Below are 24,938 nucleotides of genomic sequence, written 5' to 3'. Positions count from 1 at the left end.
TCTCTAGAGATGTGGGTGACAGGAAGGGAGGGAGGTGGGTGTGATTATAAAATGTCAGCATGAGGGATGCTTGTGGTAATGTAACTTCTCTACATCTTGACTGTAGTTCATGAATCTCTAATGTGATAAAATTGCATAGAATTATATACACAAACAAGTGCCTAAAACAGGTAAAATATGAAAAAGATTGATGAGTTAAATCAATGTCAACTTCCTCATTGTGACACTGTGTGACAGTTATGCAAGATGTTACCAGTAGGGGGAAGTGGATAATACAGAATCCCTCTGTATTATCTCTTATAACTGAATATGGATCTATTATTATCTCAAAATAAAAAGTTAAATTTGAAAAAGGAATTGCTAATGTGTTATTAGTTGGGTGGTATGTACACAGATGACCACTATAGTATAATTTATAACTTTGCTACTGTGTTATTAGTTGGGTGGTATGTACACAGATTGCTAATGTGTTATTAGTTGGGTGGTATGTACACAGATGACCACTATAGTATAATTTATAACTTTCTGTATCTTAAATATTTTTTTTTTAAGAAATAAACAGAAAAACAACATTCTATCTATGAACTAGTACAAAGCATATTAAGTAATCTGGAATACCTAGATGGGAGATGATGACAGAGAAGTGGGCAAGGGAAAAATCATGATGACCTTATTTACTAACTTAAGGAATCTGAACTTTACACTGAAAGCTTTGGGGTTACCAGTGAAAGATTTAAAGCATAGCAGTGACATAATCAGATCCATCACAGCCACAATGGACAGACAGCTCACTGATCCTCAAATGTCACACCTTTTCTTCACTGTGTACATTCTCTTTTCCTTGCTTAGAGTCCCTCGAGTCCCAGCTGAAATATTACCTCATCTCTGTATCCTGTGCATTCACCACATTTTTTATTATACTTGTTTCACATGTATGTTCTTACCACTAGACTATAAACACTGGACTTGACCATGTTTACCCTTGTATCCTTAGCATAGCACTTGGCCTATAGTAAGTGCTCAAAAAAGGTTTATTGAAATAATCGATCTGCAACTCTAGCTACATGTACACATACACACATCAATTTGATGAGATGTCAACCATAAAAAGGTCAGGTGTAGAAGGATGTGCTCATAAAGCTAACATGGAGTCTAAGTACTGTCTAGCCTTATTATGGATTTAAAGTCCCCAAACATTCAAATTATCTAAAAGATAAGTACTTTATTTAAAGAAGACTAAAAGTATAATAATCTTGTCATTTAAAATTTCCATAAGTTACATACCTATAAAACAAAAGGTATAACTTATAACTAGTCTAAGAAAAGTGAAAGCAAGTAACTTTGATTCACATTATCTTTCTTACCAATACAGAAGTAAGGGTTTTATAACCTCAGTCTGAATATTCTTTAAGTGTTCTTTATTCCACTGAGATCCATCCAGCAGTTTAAACTTCGTTAAAATTTCTGCAGAAAGGTAGCAATCTCCACTGCTCACTAGATAGCATTTTTTCATCTTCTCAAGATGTCTGCAATAAAACACACACACACACACATATACACACTGATACAGTATTCAACTAGCCAAAAATTTTCACTTCTAAAATGTTTGAGACAAGTAATGAACTATTTGAAAACCAACACTGAATTACAGTTGTACCAGTGTGAAGATAAAAGTATTTCTCACCATTATGGGACTGGGAAGGGTATTTTTGGTAGGCTGAATAATGACCTTGCAAAGATGTTCATTTCATAATTCCCAGAACCTATGACTGTTACCTTACTTTAGAAAAGATCTGCAGATGTGATTAGGATTTGAGGAGATTATCTGGGATTATCAAGGTACGCCTAATATAATCACGAGGGTACTTTGAAGAGAAAGGCAAGAGGATCAGAGCCATAGAAAAAAATAGGTGAGGATAGAAGCAAAGGTCAGAAAAAAAGAAAAGATGGCATGCTGTTGGCTTTGAAGTTGGAGGAAGGGGCCATGGACCAAGCAAAGTAGGTGGCTTTCAGAAACTGGAAAAGGTAAGGAAATAAATTCTCCCCTAGGGCCTCCAGAAGGAATGCCACCTTGCATATCCATTTTAAACTTCTAACCTCCTAACTGTAAGAGTATAAATTTATGTTGCTTTAATCCACTAAATTCATAGTGATTTGCTGTAACGAAAAGAACTAATACAATATTGATCCTGAAGAACCTAAATAGGCTGCTTACATATAACTTTCCTAATATGTCTTGAAAAGTGATAGTGGCCTTCCACCCCAGGATCAATCAGGTCATGCTTCATAATCAACCATTTGGTTATCCCTGCACTTCTAACTATGTATAATAATGAGCTCTCTGATCTGAATGCCATTGAAATAACTGGAATAGCCTAGTCACTAGTATGTATTCAGTCAAACCCCTAACGGGAACTGCAATCTACTGTAGTTGATCTGCTTACTTAGAGCAGATCAGGAGGACACAGACAAGAACTTTTCTAAAACAGGGTCTTCTTAGGGTTCTTAAGACTCACAGTAATCTAAAACATATAGAGCAGCCAAACAAAGACCGGCACTCCAAGAGGTTCTCTAGAGGATATCCAGTATGATAATGTAGCAGATATCTTATTCACATATAAATGTCTAAGTGATATCCAAATAAGATCATAGAATCTGTTAATCAGGAAAGCTGCCAGGAACAGCAGGCCCTTACATTGTCACAAGGTATCTTTTATATAAGGCATGTTATATCAGTGTGATACATGACTGATAATTTTTTTCTATAAAAATATATCACTGTAATGTTATAAAAATAGCATAGAATGATTAATTTGAAAGCAGGTTTATATCTATGGGAAAAACTTATGCAAACCCAAATAATTGCTACTATTATTATCTGAAAACTATAAAATCACAGAACTAGTGACATGGATATAATAATAATAATATCATTCATTACTCTAAAAGTATAGATTACTTTTTAATATTTATTTCAGGCTTCCTACCTGTGTTTAAATGACCCAAACTAATAGTCTACAACTTGTTCTTAAAACTAAAGAAAAATTAAAAATAGAAATACCTTTGATGTCTTCCAGCATCCTTAAGAACCTTTAACCTCTCAATATCCATCCATAGCCACAAATATCTCTCCCCTAATGTACCTTTTATAAATTTCTTAAATCTTTCAAACTCTTTTCTATTTCCAATGTCATAAGTTTTGTGAGAAATACACCAATCAGCCCTGCTTTCTGATCCAATGCTCTCACTCTTTGAACTTGCTTCTTCTAAAATCTCTTCTGCCTTTTCCTTTGTGGGTTGAACTGTTTCACTTAACAAAACATTCCTGTTAGGCATAAGCTCAAAATAGTCATCAAATGTAACTTCTGTTACATTTTTGAAATTTATATGACCTGGTTGTTCACTAAATGGCTCTCCATAAATTGCTAGTCTCAAAATAAAGGTTATAAAAGATCTTAAAAAATCTTCATATGTTGAGAAATGCACTGTCATGTTGTCATGAACATCCTGCTTTTCAAGGTATATTCTCAGAAGAGCTTGAGAAGGAGTGTCTTGTAGAGATATAGAACCATCATCATCTTTTTCTTCTTCAAATTCAGAAATTAATCTAGTGGTTTTAGATGGGTCCTTTTTCATTCTGGGGTGAACTCCATCATCAAAGATAAAACTCTCTGTATTAAATATGAAAGGTTAATAGATCAGATATGAATACAAAATATTTTTTTTTATTATTAACTAGATGTCATAGAGCCAGAATGACAAAGGGTTTATCACAGGCAGTGACTGCACAGACCAGTGTCTTAAAGAGGAGTCCAAAGCAAAAACATTACCGACAGAGATTAGTCATGTCTTCCCTAGATGTGGAAGGGATAATGGATATATAGCAGATAAACTAGATATTTGACATCCCTAATGCAGAGGATCTTCAAAAAGACATTATACACTTAAAAATACATTTTTTTAAAGGCTGATACAGAAGGTCAATATATAAAGGCCAGATCTATTTAAGAATTAGAATATGTACATTAAATGACTGTATAGACATACCTCATTTTATTGTACTTTGCCTTACTGCACTGCACAGATATTGTGTTTTTTACAACTTGAAGGTCTGTGGCAACTCTGAGTGAAGGAAGTCTATTGGTGCCACTTTTCTAACAGCATTTGCTCACTTCATGTCTCTGTATCACTTTTTGGCCATTTTCACAATATTTCAAACTTTTTCATTATTGTTATACTTGTTATGGTGACCTGTAATCAGTGATCTTTGATGTTATTAGGGTAAGACTCTCCATGAGCAAAAAGATTACAACTCGCTGAAGGCTTGGATGTTGAGCAGCATTTTTTAGCAATGAAATATTTTTTAAATTGAGGTATGTACATTGTTTTTTAGACATAATTCTATTGCACATTTAATAGACTAAAGTATAGTGCAAACATAACTTTTGTATGCACTGGGAAACCAAAAAATTTGTGTGACTTGTTTTACTGTGATATTCACTTTATTATAGTGGTCTGGAACCAAACACGCAATATCTCTGAGATATGTCTGTATGTGCTTTAATATTTCATGTTGTATGATAAAATAAAAGTAGCTACCACAGATGATGAGACCATAGGTAAACAGATCAGAACTGGAGTCACATTAGCAATTTTTAAAAATTCACTATTTAATCAGAAAGATTCAATTACTATTACACTTACGACCTATCATTAAAATTACAAAATGGCATAAGGTACTTATGAAAGCTCCAAATACAAATGGATGTTTTTATACTTTGTCTAAAGATACAATTTTTAGCTTCTATATTCTCTTTCTTTCAGAAATATCTGAAATCAGTGCTTGCACATGGCAAATCTACCCCTTGAAATGCCATGGATCAGGAAAACTCTGCTGTCATCTGTGTCTCACCGTCAATGACCATTTTCTCAGTAGTAGATTTTAAATCTCAATGAACTGGAAGTGTCTCATTACAATTTTTATTGAAAAGAAATATACCAAATTTCCCAATGTTGAGAGATTAGACTTTTGCAAACCTATGAAAGGATACTAGGTATAGACTCAACCCCACAGAACTGGATATAGAGAACGAGGCTGGCATTTCTGCTCAGCCCCCTTCCTGCTACCTCTCTCTTCCTGTTTACTATCTTCACTATCTTTACTCTCCAATTTTCTACTTTACTATCTTAGGGAAACTGCAAGAAACCTATAATTCAGCTATTTTCAACTAGGGAGTTATTTTCCTCTTCACCTAGATTTAGGTTCAATTCTAGAACATCCAGATTTATCATCCTGGAGGTTGCTTAGGTAAGAACTATTAGTAAATGGCTGAGTTCTTCTCTTGAATCACATTGCTAGATTTTTTTCTTCTTCAGTGATATCATACATTAATGATTCCCATTTCTGGAAAGTTGCTTCCAATTTTATGAAAAACTTATATCATCCACAAAAGTTGCCCACAAGAGAAATTTATCTGCTTTTCAAGGTGAAAAATAATGTGATCTTAAAAACAGAAGGAAAACTTAAGTTCCATGAGTGACTATTTACTTTTAAGAGGAGATAGAGGTTGTACCCACTTTATTTCAAAGGCTTAATAAAAAGAATTTGTAATCTGTGATAGGAAATAAAGACAAACATTTATTGACTGTCTATTAGGTACCAAGCACTAGGCCAGCCATTTTCTATACATTTAGCATGTATCATTATTCTAAATTTACAAATAAGCAAAGCAAGGCTCCTGGCAGTGAAATAACTTTAAAAAGTCACATAACTATTAAGTATCCGAGTTGAGTTCTAAAGCCACCTTTTTTTTCATTATACCAAGTTGCCTCTTGAGAAACAGAAGAAAGTGGAGTTGGGGGATGGTGGGGGAGATAATTTTTTCTTCCCAACCACTAAGTGTTGTACTGTAAGATTAGAACAATAAAAGCAGGAGACTTAAAGAGGAATTCTGAAGTCATTCCTGCCCTTTTCTGCTTACCAGAAACAGATGAAATAACTGGTGATTCAATTTTGCTGTGGAGTACATAAGATGGTAATGAAAAGGTTGATACTGTTTGCTGACTTTGTTTTGCTAATGCAAACCAATCTTTTGCTTGAGTATAGGAGGCCTAGGAAGAAAGAAGCACATTTGTTTAACGTAAGATTAGCAGTATTCTTCCAATCACAAACCTGTACAAATCATTTTGATATTATTTAATTTGTATAATATAGTATGTAAGGAAAAAATTCTGCTATGAAATAAAAGGGTTGTCCACAGAAAAATTCATTAGCTAAAAGAACAATGGGAAGGAAATTTCCGTTCAGATAATTTTCATATTAGATGACCACAGGAAAAATATAAGCCCAATACCCATAAAATTCTTCTCCACTCTTCCACCAAAGGCACACAACCTTACTTCCTGGATTCACTGCAGATTCGTGTTATCTCACTTTAACTAGGCAGTCACTATGGCTCATCAGTCTTTGGAAGTATCTTTTGCCAGCCATTCCCATTTACAATCTTCCCAATTATTTCATGCCCCTAATTCTCTCTGACCTGGCTCAAAGTTTTTAATAACCCCTCCCTAATATTACAAAGACTCAGTAGCACAGGAACCGTCTCCAAGCTCAACTGCCACTTTGCCTTAGATTCGATTTTCACAACTTTGCATGGATCATATGCTTCCTGAAGACTGACTTCTGATTCCACCTGCCCCAGGATGTAGGCTTCAATTTTTCCTTTTGCTAGGTAGCTAGTCAGCCATGAGTGACAGGGGGAACAAAGGAATAGGAGCCCAGCCTAGAGACCGCCCAAAGAACGTCTTATCGGTAGTTAGAGAATCCCTCCTGCATCCCCAGAGACAAAGGAGGGGAGAGTCACTCTGGCCTACTCTGGCTACAGACGCCTGTGCAGACCGTACTATCCTAATTTGCCTACAATTTAAGCTTCATTATAATACTATGTTTATTCCTGGAAGTTCATGAATCTAATTATAATAGACTGTATTCTGCGTAAGCACATGCACACCAGGCAAAGAGTTATATAACAGGCAGGTATCAATTAAAATGACCTCACTTGCCAATTACTTAGGAATGCCTTTGGAACCACCCCATCACGGCCGAAATATAAGGCAAATGTTCCCACTTCTGAGCTCTCCTTTTTTTGCGGTCTTTTTGTGGTCCCTTTGTGTTGGTTACAGCACTAGGACAATGTACCTCCTTGAGGTATTCTTTGTCTTTCTAAAATATACTTTTAATAAATCTTTTTAAAATCTCAATGATCTGTGATTCTTCACTGCCTTCATGAGGAAGAATTGAGGAAAAATGCTAACTACACTTATGCACTGCCATGATCCCTCTCCTTCCCCTTGGCTACTGGGGTGACACCAGACTCCGATCCTCAAGAGTAACACTTTGGTTTGTGTACCCTTGAGCCAGTTGACCCAATTCCCAAGCTGACCCTCAGCTTCTAGAACCCCAGTTCTCAGAAGCCCCTTATCTTAGCCTTCTGAGGAAAATTCCTCTGGCTGCCTCTCTCACCTGTTTTTCTAAGAGAACCCAAGTTTGTTCAACAGAAGCAGAGAAGGGATTTTCCAGCATTACTCCTTTCTCCAACTCAGTCAGCTGGTTGGCCTTTAGCCTAAGAACACTCACAGAAGAGGCAGGGCTCAAATGGAATGAATAGATACTGTTCTCTGACTTTTATGTAATCAGCAGGGCAAGTGAGGCCACACAATGAGACCAAAAGCAAGAGAAATGAGAGATGCCATCTATGTAGTCACTGCTTTTCTTAGAGGTAAGGTTTTCTGGGATAAAAGCTTTTCAGGAGGACCAAAGTTTTGCCACCATAAATTATACCTCTGGGATATTGATTTTAAGCTACTTATTAAGAAGAGCAAAAACAAAAAGATTAAAAAAAAAAAAAACAAAAAACTTTTGACCCACCCCCTTACCTGCCTAAAGGAATTAAGATAGAAAAATCTCCTTAAAAGAAGTGTGTATCACCTTAGCATCATAATAGGAACTAAATGTGACAGATGGGGAGAAATCCAGCAAAGCTTGTTTGTTGAACATTCTTTAGTGTCTCATTGTTTTTAGGTAGCCCAGTAAGAATTTGTTTATCACATGTTTTCTCTTTCTTGGCTACCTGTGAATTGGTTACTTTCCCTTTGAAATTCCAGACTCCTGCCCACCTTTTCTCGTTAGCCCAGAATGGCATATAAACCTCAAGGGCCCGATGTATTCTCAGGTCTCATATTTTTATGGCACTCCCACATGCATACTGTAATAAATTTTGGACGTTTTCTCCTTTTAATTTGTCTCATATTAATTTGATTATTAGCCCAGCTGGAAGAACTTAGAAAGTGGAAGGAAAATTATTTTTTTGTACCCCCACACTTTGAAAGACTCTAATTTCCTTTTGTTCCCTCTTTTCTTTCCTTTTAAACCAAGTCATTTATTATTAATTATATGTTCACTCAACATATATTTATTGAGTGACTTCTCTATTCCAAACAGTATTCTAAGCACTGAAAGACCAAAATGATTAGGGAACTTTCAAGGAATTGAGAAGACCAGTATATAAGACTCCCTGTTGTTTCAACTGCACAAAAAAAGATGAGGGTGCAAAAGACAGGGGAGAAAGAAGTAGTGAGTCAGACATAAAGGCAGTTAACTATTTTACTTTATAATCTTAAGAGATGAGCCAATTGTTCATGTTTAGATGGTGTAACTGAAGACTCAAAGAAATGTTACCCATTATCATAAAGATTAATTCCTATCTATAGTCATGGTTTAAATGATTTAAGGGCCCAAAGAACTTTGAGTTTTCAAAGTTCAAAAGCTATTAAAAAGATAATATATAGTTTAAGTATTAATCCTGTGGACAGAAATGAGTTTTTATCAAAGAAAATAGCAAAAGAAAACTAGATTGGATTTTACTCTTCTGTTTGATTAAATTTACATGTCAAGAATCAGAACTTACTCCCCTAGATGGATTCTTCCCTTTGCATGTTTATTGAGCCTTACTATCAGTACATCTTTTGATATTCCTGGCATTTCTGCAATATATGTTAGCTGAAAAAATAAATACTTAAAAATAAGTACAAGAGAGAAGAAAAATGTGCCTTTGGTACATCCCTAAGCATTACTCAGTGCAAATAATGGAACTAGCATAATTTTAAACATTTTAAACAAATATCACTGATAGAAATGCCAAACTACAAAATTAAATAGAAGCCTCACATGAAAACAATGATAAGTAAGATAGGATTAGTCTGTCCATTCCAACAGAGATGGCAAGTAGTTCTCCTCTTGTATGACATCTTTGATCAATTGCAAGTGCCTGCCTAAAGTGCTGTGCTGAATTTGTACAGAATTTGGGGCCCTGTCCTTGCTCAATTTTCTGTAGGAAAATTGCCATGATTAGCAATGTCCACTGTGAACAGAAACTAGAATATCAACACATAGGCTACATATTTCACTTTTCCTGATTTTGTATAGAATTATGTGTTGGAAGTGTAATCACAGAGAGAAGATCTGATAATTAGAGGACAAGTCACAAACAACAGTTTTCACTGCACCATGACTCTCCAAAAGGACATTTGATTCTAGGTTTGATCTTATAACACTTAACATTTCTCCAATCAAGGAGGGAAAATTTATCTAATAAGAGTTAAACAGTAACACATTTTACTGCTAAGGAATAATCTTGACATTAGGGGGGAAAAGACTCAATTTATCATCTTTTTGTACAAAAGTTATAGAATCCAAAAAGTAAAAATTGGGAATGAACAATGAAACCATGGATATAATTCAAGTTACCTATGTTTCCCAGGTGGCACTGAGCATGTCCTTCAATCTTGAATTTGTTTCCTCACACATATGAGGATGATAATGTTCATTATATTTCAGAGGAAAGAGTTGCAGAGCTAATGAGGTAGCATAAATCCACAAGAATTTTTTGTTAAATCTGCTTTAGAAGTATTTGAAATAATTTTCCCTGTTCAAGTGGTACAAAAGAAATTCATGTCTCAAAAATGAGAAGTTTTATTAAAGTGCCAAGCACAAAGAAACATTAGTATTTTTACCTCGCCAAGAGAAATGTAGAACTTTTTCATAATTATAACATCGTCGTCTTCAATGACAGGTGGTGGTGGAGTGGGTGGTTTTCTCAGGACCCAGGGAGAAAAATCTGTACTTAGTGTGACATTCATGCCTGATTCACTCCATCTCACTTGTGAGACCAATTTGGCTAACCTGCATTTTAGAAATCATACAAATTTGAAATAAGTTTCAGATATGGTAGAATTCAGAAAAAAGAAAACACTAAAATTTCATTTTATATATCAAGCCAATATCCCTTCCTAAGTCTGCAGGACAATTCTTTTAGGATTTGTTAAAATTAATGGCTTATTCCTAGAACGGCTAATTATTATTCTGTTTTAATTTACTTTATATTTATTTTAAAATGATTGTTCCAAACAAAGGTCAATTTTTAGTAAAATTTCATAATGTGTAGGTACTTACATTTTAAAAGTCAGGGAACAAAAGAAAAACTTGGCTCTACTTTGTGACAATTTGTCTTTTTCATGATACACTTATTTTCATTTTTAATACCCTGCTCTTTAATGCCATTATCACGAGTAAATAATTTTAAAAATATAATGAGTAAAGAAGCACAACTGAAGTATATTTATTAGTTGCTGTTTCTGTAAAATGTCTTTGGATAAGTTAAGTGCTTTTTACCAATGCTCTGTCACTTTTATATTATAGCATGTAGGATCCAAACTCCAATGGATTTGAAAGTGAATTTTAAGCTTTGGAAACATGGCAGAGTGAGAGACGTCCCCAGATCCCTCCCCTTGAAACAACAATAAGCTGAACATCTAAAACTCAACAAAAATCACAGAAACTGCACAGCAACACGTCTGAGCATGGGATCTGTGCATAAGAGCTACCACAGGACAGAACCCTGGGTGTCATGCAGTGAACGCGGAGAAATAAAGAAGCTGCTTCTTGAAGCCGCTGGAGCTCTCTGCAGAAGGAGGGAGAGGAGAGAAGGAGCAGCGAGTTCCCCCAAACAGCCTGCCTGGGAAAGCTGCAGGGCCCAGTCATTGGGGCAGAAAGCAGAGAAGCGGGATGGGACCACAGAGGAACAAGAGTTGATTTTTGCTGGCCATGGTTGCAAAACTGAGGGGAGCTGCAGCCCCCAATCCCCAACCCAGAGGGCCCGTCCTCCCATACCCTCCGAGACTGATCGCCACAGAGCCCCAAGGAAATCTGAGCAAACGCTGCCGAGTCTGTCGCTGACACTGACAGGGACTGAAACTAAAGGTAGCGAGCGTGATTCAATATCTACAAGAAAATTTAAAAAGCGTTATTAAGACTTTATATAAAACAAGGAACCAAGAGGCTTAGACACCACCTACTGGAAACCAAAAGAAAAGTGCCTTCTTTGCAACAGGCTAAAGAGAGACCTTTACATAATAAATCTTTCTGGAAAAACAGTAGAATACACTTCCATTAATGCCCAGGCAGAGAAATAGTCCATTAAACACCATGAACAACCAAGGTGACAAGGCATCTCAGAAAGAAAGAGAAAAATCTCCAGAAAATAAGCTTATAGACATAGAAATGTGCAACTTAAATGACAGAGAATTCAGGATAGTACTTCTGAAAAAGTCAATGAGATCCAAAACAACTCCAATCAACAATTTCAGGAATTGAAAAAACAACTAGATGAGCAGAGCAAGAAGATTGAAACCCTCAAAAAGAACCAAATAGAGCTTCTGGAGATGAAGAACACACTGCAAGAGTTGAAAAATGAAATAGCAAGCTTGGGAAATAGAGTCGACCAAATGGGAAAAAGGATCAGTGATATTGAAGACAGAAATCTAGAAATAAATCAGAAGGAAGAAGAGAGAAACAGAAGAATGAAAAATAATGAAAAAGAAATTCAAGAACTAGCTGATACCATCAGGAGAGGAAACATAAGAATAATGGGCATTATCAAAGGCGAGGAAAAGGAACAGGGATTAGAAAGCATTTTCAGACAAATAGTGGACGAGAATTTCCCAAATCTAAGGAATGAGCTGGAGCTTGGAATTCAAGAAGTCAACAGAACACCCATTATCTCAACCAAAAAAGGCCTTCACCAAGACACATTGTATTAAAATTATCAAAAATCAAAAACAAAGACAGAATTTTCAAGGCAGCCAGGGAGAAAAAATGGTAACATATAAAGGTAAACTCATTAGATTATCCTCAGACTTCTCAGCACAAACCTTACACGCCAGAAAGGAATGGAATCAAATATTTAAAGTATTAAGTGAAAGGAACTACCAGCCTAGAATCATGTATCCAGCTAAGCTCTCTTTTAGATATGAAGGAGAAATTAAGACTTTTCCAGACATATAAAAATTGAGGGAATTCTCCACTACGAGGCCTGCACTACAGGAAATATTGAAAGGGATCACTTCACCTAAAACAAAATGACAAAAAAATACATAATTAGGACTAAGTGACCATCAGGCAAACAGAAGCAGAGGAGTGCAACCCTTACTAAGAACAGGGCATTATAAGCTTAAATAATAATAAGAGAATTGTTATAACAAGATAGTAGTGAATGTTCAGCATATACAGGAACAAACTGAGATAACAATGACTGAAAAGGGGGAGATTCAAAGATCCAAATTCACAAAGGGGAATGGAGATAAGGCACACACAGAAGAAAATGGACAACTGTGTATATATATAACTATCCTCTACATATTCATAATGGTAACCATACACCAAAGATTCAGAATTGTTGTATATAACATAAAACAAGAAGGACCAGAGAGAAAACACACAAAACCAACCAAAATAAAGAAACAGAAGCACAAGGACAAGGAAGCACCTCGGAAACATCAAGCTATCAGAAAGCAAAAGATAAAATGGCTATAAGAAGACCTCATATTTCAATAATCACCCTAAGTGTAAATGGACTGAACTCACCAATAAAAAGGCACGGAGTTGCATATTGGATCAAAAAACAAAACCCAACCATATGCTGCCTCCAGGAGACACATCTCAGCTCCAAAGACAAATATAGACTCAGAGTGAAAGGGTGGAAAATGATATTTCAAGCAAATGACATTCGGAGAAAAGCAAGAATAGCAGTACTAATATCAGACGAAATAAACTTCGAAATAAAAAAGATAAAGATAGATACCGAGGGACACTTTATAATGATAAAAGGAATCATGCACCAAGAAGATAACACTTATTAATATCTATGCTCCCAATCAAGGAGCCCCAAAATATGTAAAGCAATTACTAACGGAACTAAAGGGAGAAACAGACCAAAACACTATCATAGTAGGGGACCTAAAAATACTCTGCTGTTGGATATGGACAGACCATTCAAATAGAAAATCAATAAGGAAATAACATCCTTAAATGACACATTAGATCAACTGGACATAATTGACATTTACAGAGCCTTCCATCCCAAAGCAGCTGATTATACATCCTTCTCTAGTGCACAAGGAAAATTCTCAAGGATCGACCACATACTCGGACACAGAGATAGCCTCAACAAATATAAGAGGGTTGAAATCATACCAACCATATTCTCTGATCATAATGCTTTGAAACTAGAGATCAACTGCAGAAAAAAGCAGGAAAAACCACAAATACATGGAGTTTAAACAACATGCTACTGAAGAATAACTAGGTCAGAGAAGAAATAAAAAGAGAGATCAAGAGATACATAGAATCGAATGCTAATGATAGCACAACATATCAAAAAATTTGGAACACGGCAAAAGCAGTCATAAGAGGAAAGTTCATATCATTACAGTCCTACCTCCAAAAACAAGGAGCCCAAATAAGCAACCTAACATTTCATCTTACAAAACTAGAAAAGGAAGAACAAATGAAGCCTAAAGTCAGCCGAAGGAAAGAAATAATCAAAATTGGAGCAGAAATAAATGAAATTGAAAACAAGCAAAAAAAAAAAAAAAAAAAAAAAAAAAAAAAAAAAAAAAAAAAAAAAAAAAAAAAGAAATGCAACAAAGAGCTGGTTCTTTGAGAAGGTTAATAAAATTGACAACCCCCTGGCTAGACTCACTAAAGAAAAGAGAGAAAGGACTCAAATAAAAACAAGGATGAAAGAGAGGAAATTATGACTGACATCACAGAGACACAAAGCATCATACAAGAATACTATGAAAAAGTATAAAACACCAAATTTAATAACCTAAAAGAAATGGACCAGTACTTAGAAAGATACAACCTTCCTAGACTGAATCAAGAACTGGAAAATTTAAATAGACCAATCAGCAGTATGGAAACTGAAACAATCATCAAAAACCTACCAAAAAGTAAAACTCTAGGACCAGATGGCTTCACGAGTGAATTCTACCAAACATTCAAAGGAGATTTAATACCTATTCTCCTCAAACTCTTCCAAAAAATTAAAGAGGAGGCAATACTTCCTAACTCATTTTATGAAGACAATTTTACCCTGTTACCAAAACCTGGTAAAGATAATACCGAAAAAGAAAACTACAGACCAATATCTCATGAACACAGATACAGAAATCCTAAATAAAATAGTAGTGAACTGAATACAGCAATATATTAAAAAGATTATATACCATGATCAAATAGGCATCATCCCAAAGGCACAGAAATGGTTCAACATATGCAAATCGATGAATGTGATATACCACATAAACAAATTGAAAAATAAGAATCATATGATCATATCAATAAATGCAGAAAAAGCCTTCGACAAGATACAGCATCCATTTATGATCAAAACACTGAATAAAATTGGTATAGAAGGAAAGTACCTTAACATGATAAAGGCCATCTATGACAAACCCTCAGCCAACATCATACTTCATGGTGAAAAACTAAAAACCTTCCCTCTAAGATCAGGAACAAAGCAAGGCTGTCCACTATCACCACTGTTATTCAATAGAACATTAGAGGTCCTAGCTAGTGGAATCAGACAAGAGAAAGATATAAAAGGCATCCAAATAGGAAATGAAGAACTTGAACTGTCCCTGTTTGCGGATGACATGATTCTCTATAAAGAAAACTCTAAAGACTCCACAAGAACACTACGAACACTACTAGAAACAATAAGCAAATACAGTAAAGTTTCTGGGTACAAAATCAATGTTCAAAAATCCATAGCATTCCTATACTCTCACAATGAAAGGTCAGAAAAAGAAGTGGAAAAAATAAGTCCTTTTGCAATTGCAACAAAAAGAATAAAATATCTAGAAATAAATTTAATGAAACAAGTGAAAAACCTATATAATTAAAACTACAAGACCCTATTAAAAGAAATCGAAGAAGATACAAAGAAATGGAAAGATATTCCATGTTCTTGGATTGGAAGAATCAACATAGTTAAAATGACCATATTACCTAAAGCATTATACAGATTTAATGCAATCCCCATCAAAATCTCATTGGTATATTTTAAAGAAATAGAACAAAAAATCATCAGATTTGTATGGAAGCACAAAAGACCCTGAATTGCCAAAGCCATACTGAGAAAAAAGAATGAAGCTGGAAGCATCACTCTGCCCGACTTCAAATTATACTACAAAGTGACAGTAATCAAAATGGCATGGTATTGGCAGCAAAACAGATACACTGACCAGTGGAACAGAATCGAGAGTCCAGAAGTAAACTTATATTTATATGGACAAATAATTTTCGACAAAGAAGCCAAAAACATACAATGGAGAAAGAAAACCTCTTTAATAAATAGTGCTGGGAAATCTGAAAAGTCACCTGCAAAAGAATGAGATTAGACTGTTGTCTATCACCACACACCAAAATTAACTCAAAATGGATTAAGGACCTAAATATAAGACCTGAAACAATAAAATGTATAGAAGAAAACATAGGAACTAAACTGAAAGACCTTGGACTTAATAAGGGTTTTATGAATTTGACCTCAAAAGCAAGGGAAGTAAAAGCTAAAATAAATGAATGGGACTATATCAAACTAAAAACTTCTGCTCAGCAAAAGAAATCGTCAACAAGGTAAAGAGAGAACCATCTGAATGGGAAAATATATTTGTAAGCAACACCACTGATAAGGGCCTAATATCCAAAATATACAAAGAACTCATACAACTCAATAACAACCAAAACACAAATGATCTAATCAAAAAGTGGGCAGAGGACCTGAATAGACACTTCTCCCTAGAGGACATACAAATGGCCAACCAATATATGAAAACATGCTCAACATCGCTAGCTATTAGGGAAATGCAAATCAAAACCACAATGAGATACCATCTCACACCTGTTAGAATAGCTATAATCAACAGGACAAGTAATAACAAATGTTGGAGAGGATGAGGAGAAAAAGGAACCCTTATACACTGCTGGTGGGAAAACAGTATGGAGGTTTCTCAAAAAATTAAGAATTGATCTACCACATGATCCAGCAATCCTTCTACTAGGTATTTATCCCCAAAGACTTGATAATCCATATCCAAAAAGATATTTGCCCACCGATATTCATAGCAGCATTATTCACAGTGGCCAGGACATGGAAGCAACCAAAGTGTCCTATGATAGATGATTGGCTAAGGAAGCTGTGGTACATATATACAATGAAATATTACTCAGCCATAACAAGAGATGAAATACTGCCATTTGTGACAACATGGATAGTCATGCTAAGTGCAATAAGCCAGACAGAAAAAGTTGAAAATCACATGATATCACTTATATGTGGGATATAAACTTAAAAGTAACAAATGAGCAGGACAAACAAACAGAGACTCATGGACATGGACTATAGGCTAGTGGTTACCAGAGGACTACAGACTAGTGGTTAGCAGTGGGGTGGGAGAGGAGGAGGGTGGTAGACGGGGTAAAAGGGGTCAAATATGGGAGGGAGGCGGAGCGTGAAGTGGGTAAAGAGGATCAAATATATGGTAGCTGAAGGAAACTGGACTTTGGATGGTAAACACACAATAGAATATACAGATAGCAAATGATAATGTACACTTGAAAATTATAAATTGTATTAACCAATGTTACCCCAATAAACTTAATTAAAATAAATAAAATAAATAAATACATAAATGAATAAATCTGCACATAAAATAAAAAAAAATAAAATAAAAGTGAATTTTAAGGAAGTTAAAAAAAAAGGCATTTAAAAATATGTAGATTGATGGGACTACAATACCTGTATTCAAAGTAGCAATCACTTTCCAGAAATGCTGGAAGTCTTTCCTTTTTGATCCATTGAATACCTTGTTCACGACTGAGACACTATTAGAAAACAAATGAAAAAGAATGTCAAAGAAAAATCACCTTTTAGGACAATTAGGACCTAATCACCAGAGCAATAATGACTTCCAGCTATTACTAGGATCCCTGCCTCTACCTTCTATTTCCATAAGAGCAAGGACCCTGAGTCACAAATTTGAAGCCATTCCTTGCCTTGTGGTGCTTCTTTAATTCTCTCAACAACCCTGTATCAACTATTATCTCCGTTTACAGATTAACAAACTAAATCCAGAACAATTAAATAACTATTGAAGGAGAAGAAATGACAGAAGAGTCAGTCAACCTCAGTATTTTCATAGTCATAAAATGGGTTAAAAATGATCACAAACAGTAAAAGAGCTAACCAGAAAATTTGGAGAGGCCACAATGGTAACTTAAGTCCCCTTGTCCTTCCAATTTTAGAAAATTTTGTTAAATATTTACATCCCCAGGCACTATCCTGGAGATACAAAGGTAAACAAGAAAGATAAGACCCTGTCCTTAAGGAGTTTATAGATAATTCAAATAGGTAATAATAGTAGTGTTCTGTAAGGGCCATAAGTTTAGGCTTCTGTGGGAGGTCACATAGGCACTAAAACAGCAAAGGTTTCCCACAGAACATGCTACTCTTTGACGTAAGCATGATTGGCTCGATTGAAGACGAGAGCAGGAGAGGAAACAAAGATAAGTTCAGAATAACTACATCACAGGAAGAGATCTGAGGGATGGTGGAAGGAAGGCTGGATAAGTAGGCAGGAGCCTGATTATGAATAGTCTTTTAAATAACATTAAAGAGTTCAGATTTTATCTTGAGATTGTGAGTGCCATACAATATTATGGAAGACTTACTAGGTTGCTATTCATCCTAAAACTCACTGTTGATTCTATTTTGTTTTATATTCACTTTTCAAGATGAGTAACTTGGACACTAAACAAATGCTACTTGTAAGTAAAACAACCAATAAAGTACATGTCTCAGTGAGGCAATGTCTGCATTTATGTGGCTTCCATTTGTTATCCATTAAAGCAACAGTTTTGCTGTGATAGTAACATCAGAGTCAACACGATGACTGCTAATCATAGCCAGGAAACTGAAGGCTCACAGAGCAGTGCTACCAACATTTGATAAGCTGATGTTTTTCAAGGTACACCCATGCTCGACATTGCTGGCACGTGGCACAAAGGCTACCCAGGATTGGAAAACAGAGCACATAATAGTTTCTTCCTGTTCGGTCAAAAAAAAAACACCAAAAACCAAAAAACAAAAAACCCATTTGCCTTCACCAAAACTATCTTCGGAGTACTGAAATTATAGAAGAAACTTTGGAAATAGCTAGCGCCTGAAAGGTAGCATCTTGTTGACTGTCTCATTACTTATCAGTGAGAAATGAAGGACATTTAGATCTTGTAGTTAGAAAGACTCTACACATGCCTGTGTATGCTACATGCTGACAACCATACAGGACTCTTGAATTCTCATTAGCAGTGCATTCAGTGTATCACAGAAAGACTTCAGACTACGTGTAAAGATCAAGATAAACCCTCGAGGAATTCCACGAGGTTGTCAGACTAGTTGGTTCATACAAAATCAATTTGCATAGTTTACCTAATGAATACTTCACCTACAACTCATCCCTTTTTGAATGTTTTTGCATCTATTTGACCTAAAAATTAAATAAAATGAAAATTTTAAAAAGAATAAAATAAAAATTGAAGTCTTTAGTCGAACTGCCAAAAAACTCCTTCAACATATTTATAAGTAACTAAGATACAGAAAAGACCAAAAAGACATAAAACAATCCTGCCAACCATAAAATGACAACTTAATACTTACAAGAAACACAAAAATAATTTACCCTAGGTAAAATTATTTAATCTTTAAGAGTAAAAAAAAAAAAAATTGGTGAAGAAACAAAAAGATAACCAGAAGGTTAGGGAAAACTGGCTGTAGGTAAAGCATTCTAGAACTAGTTCCAAAGAGCCATACACAAGCTCTCCAAAATGCCTCCAGGATTAGATTAATAACAATGATATTTATATGTACAAGGCAACCAAATAAAGCATGGTTATCTCCCAATAGATTATTTTGTTTAATAAGATTTACTGAAGTATAAATTATATACAGTAAAATTCATCCTTTTTAGTATAGAGTTCTATAAGTCTTGACAAACACATACAGTCGTGTAACCATGACTATAACCAAAATATAGAATAGTTTCAACATTCCCCAAACTTACTCAGGCCAATTTGCAGTCAACCCTAGGCTCTAGCAACCACTGATTTGTTCACCTCTGTCATTTTGCTTTTTCCAGAATGTCATATAAATGAAATCAATATAGTATATAGCCTTTGACACTGGATTCTTTCAATTAGCATAACGCATTTGAGGTTGATCTGTGATCTTCCATGGATTACTAGTTCATTCCTCTATATTGCTCAGTAGTACTCCATTGTATAGATGAACCATAGTTTAACTATTCCTCAGTGAAAAGAAATTTGGGTTGCTTCTAGCTTTTGGTGATTATAAATATAAAGCAACTATAGACATTTGCATACAGTTTTTGTGGGAGCATAACTGTTCGATCCTCTTGGGTAATCTATAGGAGTACGATAGATAAATAATATAGTATATGTTTAACTTAGAACTGCCAAACTGTTTTCCAAAATGGAATTTTCACCAACAATGTAAGAGTTCTAGTTGATCTGCATTCTGGCTAGCATATGGTATTATCAATGTTTGTTTGTTCCTAATTTTACTCACTCTAATAGTTGTATTGAAATAACTATGATTTGTGTGTATGTACATTATCTTTTTTAATAAAAGCTTTATTGAGATATAATTCACATTCCATACAATTCACCCATCCAAATTGTATAATCCAATGGTTTTTACAACATTCACAAACTATCACCACAAATGTAGAACATTTTCAATACCCTCCCCCAAACCCACACTCATTAGTGGTCACTCTCCATCTCACTCCAACTCCCTTATCCTCCCACCCCTCAATGTTGATTGCACTTCCCTATGGCTAAAGATTATGAACATCTTTTCATATACACATTGGTCATCTGTGCATCTTCTTTGGAAAAAATGTCTATTCAGATCCTTTGTCCATTTTTCAATGGGTTGTCTTTTTATCATTCAGTTGTAAGAGTTCTTTAAGCAGTCTAGTCACAAGTCTTTACCAGATATGTGATTTGCAAATATTTTCTCCTGTTCTGTGAGTTGTCTTTTTACTTTCCTGGCAGTGTCTTTTGAAGCATAAAATTTTCATTTTGATTTGTCCTTTTATTCCCTTTTGTTACTTATGCTTTTTCATATCTAAAAAAACCAATGCCTACACCAAGTTTTAAAGATTTATGCTTATTTTCTTCTAAAATGTTATTTTTATTTATTTATTTATTTATTTTGCATTGCTGGATTCAATTTGCTTTATTTTTGATGATTTTTATGTCTATGTTCATGAGAGATATTAGTTTGTAGGTTCTTCTTTTCCTTGAAATTTCATTATCTAGCGTTGGTATCAGGATAATGCTGGTATCACAAAATGAGTTGGGAATTGATCTTCTTTCAATTTTTAGTAAAGTTTTTTATAAATTTAGTATTATTTCATCTCTAAATGTCTGATAGAATTCACCAGGGAAATCATGTAGACCTGGAGTTTTCTTTGTGGGAATATATTTTTTAAGACTTATTTTTTAGAGCTGTTTTGGGTTTACAACAAAATTGAGAGGAAAGTACAGAGATTTCCATATTTTCCCCACATATGCATAGCCTGCCCCATTATCAACATCACTCACTAAAATGGTACAGTTTTTACTAAGGATGAACCTTCACTGACACATCATAATCACCCCAAATCCATAGTTTACCTCAGGGTTCACTCTTGGTGTTGTACATTTTATGGTTTTGGACAAATGTATAATGACATACCTCCACTATTATAATATCATACAAAGTATTTTCACTGCTCTAAAAAATCCCCTGTGCACTGCCTGTTCACCTCCCACCCCCTTTACCCCTAGCAACCACTGATCTTTTTATTGTATCCATAGTTTCCCTCTTCCAGAATGTCATATAGTTGGAATCATACAGTGTATAGCTTTTTTCAGATTGGCTGCTTTTACTTAGTAATATGTATTTAAGGTTCCTCCACATCTTTTTATGGCTTGAAAGTTCACTTCCTCTTACCACTCAATAATATTCCATTGTCTGAATGTACAGTTTATTTAACCATTCACCTATTGAAGGCCATCCTAGCAGCTTCCAAACTTTGGCAATTAGGAATAAAGCTGCTGTAAACATCCATGTACAGGTCTTTGTGTAGACATAAATTTTTAACTCCTTTGGGTAAACACCAGGGAGCATGATTGCTGGATCATATGGTAAGAGTACGTTTAGTTTTATAAGAAAATATCAAACTGTCTTCCAAAGTGACTACCATTTTGCATTCCTACCAGCAGTGTATATGGTTTCCTGTTGCTCTACATCTTCATTAACATTTGGTGTTTTCAGTGTTCTGGATTTTGGTCATTCTAATAGGTGTATAGTGGTATCTCATTGTTGTTTAAATTTGCATTTCCTTGATGACATATGCTATGGATCATCTTTTATATGCTTATTTGCCATCTCAATATCTTCTTTAGTAAGGCATCTGTTAAGGTCTTTGGCCCATCTTTTCAATTGGGTTGTTTGTTGAGATTTAAGAGATTTTTGTGTATTTTGGATAACAGTCCTTTACCAGCTGAGTCTTTGTAAATATTTTCTTCAAGTTTATGACTTGTCTTCTAATTCTCCTGATATTGTCCTTTGCAGAGTAGTAATTTTTAATTTTAATAAAGTCTAGCTTATTAATGACTTCTTTTATGGATCATGTCTTTGGTATTGTATCTAAAAAGTTATCACTTTTTAGTAATAGGTCATCTAGGTTTTCTCCTATGTTATCATTTAAGAATTTTATAGTTTCATGTTTTCCATATAGAACTATAATCCATTTTGAGTTAATTTTTGTGAAGGGTATAAGGTCTGTGTCTAGATTCATTTTTTTTTTACATGTGGATGTCTAGTTGTTCTAGCACCATTTTCTGAAGAGACTATGTTTGCTCCATATTGCCTTTGCTACTTTATCAAAGATCAGTTGACTATATTTATGAGAGGCTATTTCTGGGCTCTCTATTCTGTTCCATTTATCTATTTGTGTATTCTTTCATCAATACCACACTATCTTGATTAGTGCAGCTTTATAGTAAGTCGTTAAGTTACGTACCATCTGTCTTCCAACTATTTGGCCTTTCCACATAAACTTTAGAATTAGTTTTCAATATCCATAAAATAACTTGCTGGGATTTTGATTGGGATTGCATTGAATATATAGATCAAGTCAGGAAGAAGTGACATCTTGATTATATTGAGTCTCCTATATCTATCTATCTATCTATATCTATCTATATCTATCTATTCATGTATCTATGAACATGGAATACACATTTATTTAGCTCATTGATTTCGTTCATCAGAGTTTTATAGTTTTCCTCATATAGATCTTGTACACATTTTGTTAGATTTATGCCTAAGTATTTCATTGGGAGGGTACTAATGGTATTACATTTATTATGGTAAGTGGTATTATGATAAATGGCAATGGATTTTAAATTTCAAATTTAAATTTGTTAGTATTTGGAAAAGCAATTGACATCTGTATATTAACTTTGTATCCTGCAATCTTGCTATACTTGCTTATTAGTTCCAGGAGGGATTTTTGTTGTTGTTGATGTTAATTCTTTCAGATTTTCTATGTAGAAGATCCTGTCATCTGTGAAAAAGGCAGTTTTCTTTGTCTTTCTTCCTATCCATATATCTTTATTTCTTTTTCTTTTATTGCATTAGCAAAGACTTCCATTCAATGCTAAAAATGAAGACTGGGCAAAATGGAGTAGATGATAGAAGCTTCATTCATCCCCTCTTGTGACCACATTGACAACATCAAAGTTGTGACACAAACATGGAGCAAACAGCAAGCAGAGTCACCTGGGGTCTAGACGAACAGAAACTCTACAACTAGGGAGAGAAATAAGAAATCGCCCTGCGATGGTAGGAGGTAGGAGGGGATGAAGACATGAGGCTGCCCGGTCCCCAGCAGCTGAGTGGGACAGAGGCTATGGCAGCGGCAGCTGGCAGCTGTAGATGCCTCTTAAAGGGACCATGTTTCACAGTGATGGACCTGCTCATTCTGAGCAACAATGCTGCTCAGAGTGCACCAGGGACTTATAGGGGGACACTGAGTTGATGGAGCAAGGGCTAGAGTCCTGCCCCCATCCCAGTGTGCAGACATAGAGCTGCTATAGTCAAAACGTCATCGAACAGGATAACAGAGGTCAGGTCATCGAACAGGATAACAGAGGTCACTCTGCCCAGAGGATTCTCTGAAACTCTGCCTTCCCCAGCTCATGGCCCCACCCAAGCCACATCCAGGTGTGTCCTCGGGGAGTCCTATGCAACTTGCTGAGCAGCTTCAAGGCTCACACTGGTAGCAGCTGACCTCGGTTTCTGGAGTGACCTCATGAGGCAACTATAAGCACAGCATCTGTGGATTACTTGCTGAATCTTATTAACAGGTGGCTCCAGAGGGGCACAGGCTGGGGCTAAACTTGACCTGCAGCTGAACCCTTCTCAGGTCTGTGCTGCTGGTCACCCACTACACAAAACCACACCAATAAGACCAGGAGACTTAGGAATTTTAATTAGTACCCAGAAACAGACAGAAAGGCAGCCAAAATGGGAAGACAAAGAAGCAGAAACCATACAAGAGAACAGAACAGAGATCCAGGAATAAGGGAGTCAAGCAATCTAACAGATGCAGAGTTCAAAACACTGGTTATAAAGATGCTCAATGAAATTAAGGGAAGTGTAGATGAACTCAGTGAGAACTTTAACAAAGAGATTAAAAAGCATAAAAATGGAAAAGGAATTTATAAAATGGAACCAGTCAGAAGTAAAGAATACACTACCTGAGATGCAGAGTTTACTAGAGGAAATCAACAGAGTGGATGAAGAAGAGGATTGAACCACCAATATAGAGGATTGTGAAGCCAAGGGTACCCAATCAGATCAGCAAGAAAAAAGGAACCAAGACTATAATAATAATTTAAGAAGTCTATGGGACAAAATTAAGGGTAACAACATCCATGTCATAGGGGTACCTAAAGAGGGAGAATAAGAAGCTGAAAATATATTTGAAGAAATAACGACGGAAAACTTCCCTAACCTGGTGAAGGAAATAGAACTACAACCCCAGGAAGCTCAGAGAGTCCCCTCCCCCTAAAAAATGAACCCAAAGAGGCCTACATCAAGACATATCATGATTAAAATGCTAAAGGTTAAATACAAAGAGAGAATCTTAAAAGCAGCAAGAGAAAAGCAATTAGTTACCTACAAGGGAGCACCCATAAGACTGGCAGCTGATTTCTCAAAAGAAACCAAGCAGGACAGAAGGGTTTGGCACAAAATATTCAACATGATGAAAACCCAAGATCTACAACCAAGAATTCTTTGTCCAGCAAAGCTATCATTTAGAGTCAAAGGACAGATAAAGAACTTCCCAGACAAAAATTAGCTAAAAGAATTCACCAATATCAAGCCAGCATTACAGTAAAT

The 24,938-nt window shown here is 35.4% G+C and overlaps 1 protein-coding gene across 2 annotated transcripts in view; it reads right to left on the bottom strand.

Annotated features, from left to right (window-relative positions):
• RGS22 (regulator of G protein signaling 22) overlaps positions 1 to 24,938 on the bottom strand; it is a 174,898-nt gene that overhangs the window by 92,125 nt on the left and 57,835 nt on the right. For both annotated transcript variants that reach the window (XM_039853590.1, XM_039853591.1), the window contains 5 exons: positions 17,199 to 17,284; positions 10,072 to 10,240; positions 5,982 to 6,111; positions 3,062 to 3,671; positions 1,365 to 1,526 (listed from right to left, as the gene is read on the bottom strand). In XM_039853590.1, coding sequence (XP_039709524.1) covers positions 1,365 to 1,526; positions 3,062 to 3,671; positions 5,982 to 6,111; positions 10,072 to 10,240; positions 17,199 to 17,284 — 1,157 coding nt within the window. The remainder of the gene's footprint in view (positions 1 to 1,364; positions 1,527 to 3,061; positions 3,672 to 5,981; positions 6,112 to 10,071; positions 10,241 to 17,198; positions 17,285 to 24,938) is intronic.

This window comes from Pteropus medius, unplaced genomic scaffold, assembly GCF_902729225.1.
Source record: "Pteropus medius unplaced genomic scaffold, Ma_sr-lr_union100, whole genome shotgun sequence".
Lineage (NCBI taxonomy): Eukaryota > Metazoa > Chordata > Mammalia > Chiroptera > Pteropodidae > Pteropus > Pteropus medius.
Note: the sequence above shows the minus strand (reverse complement) of the source record. Positions and strands in the feature narration are given on the sequence as shown.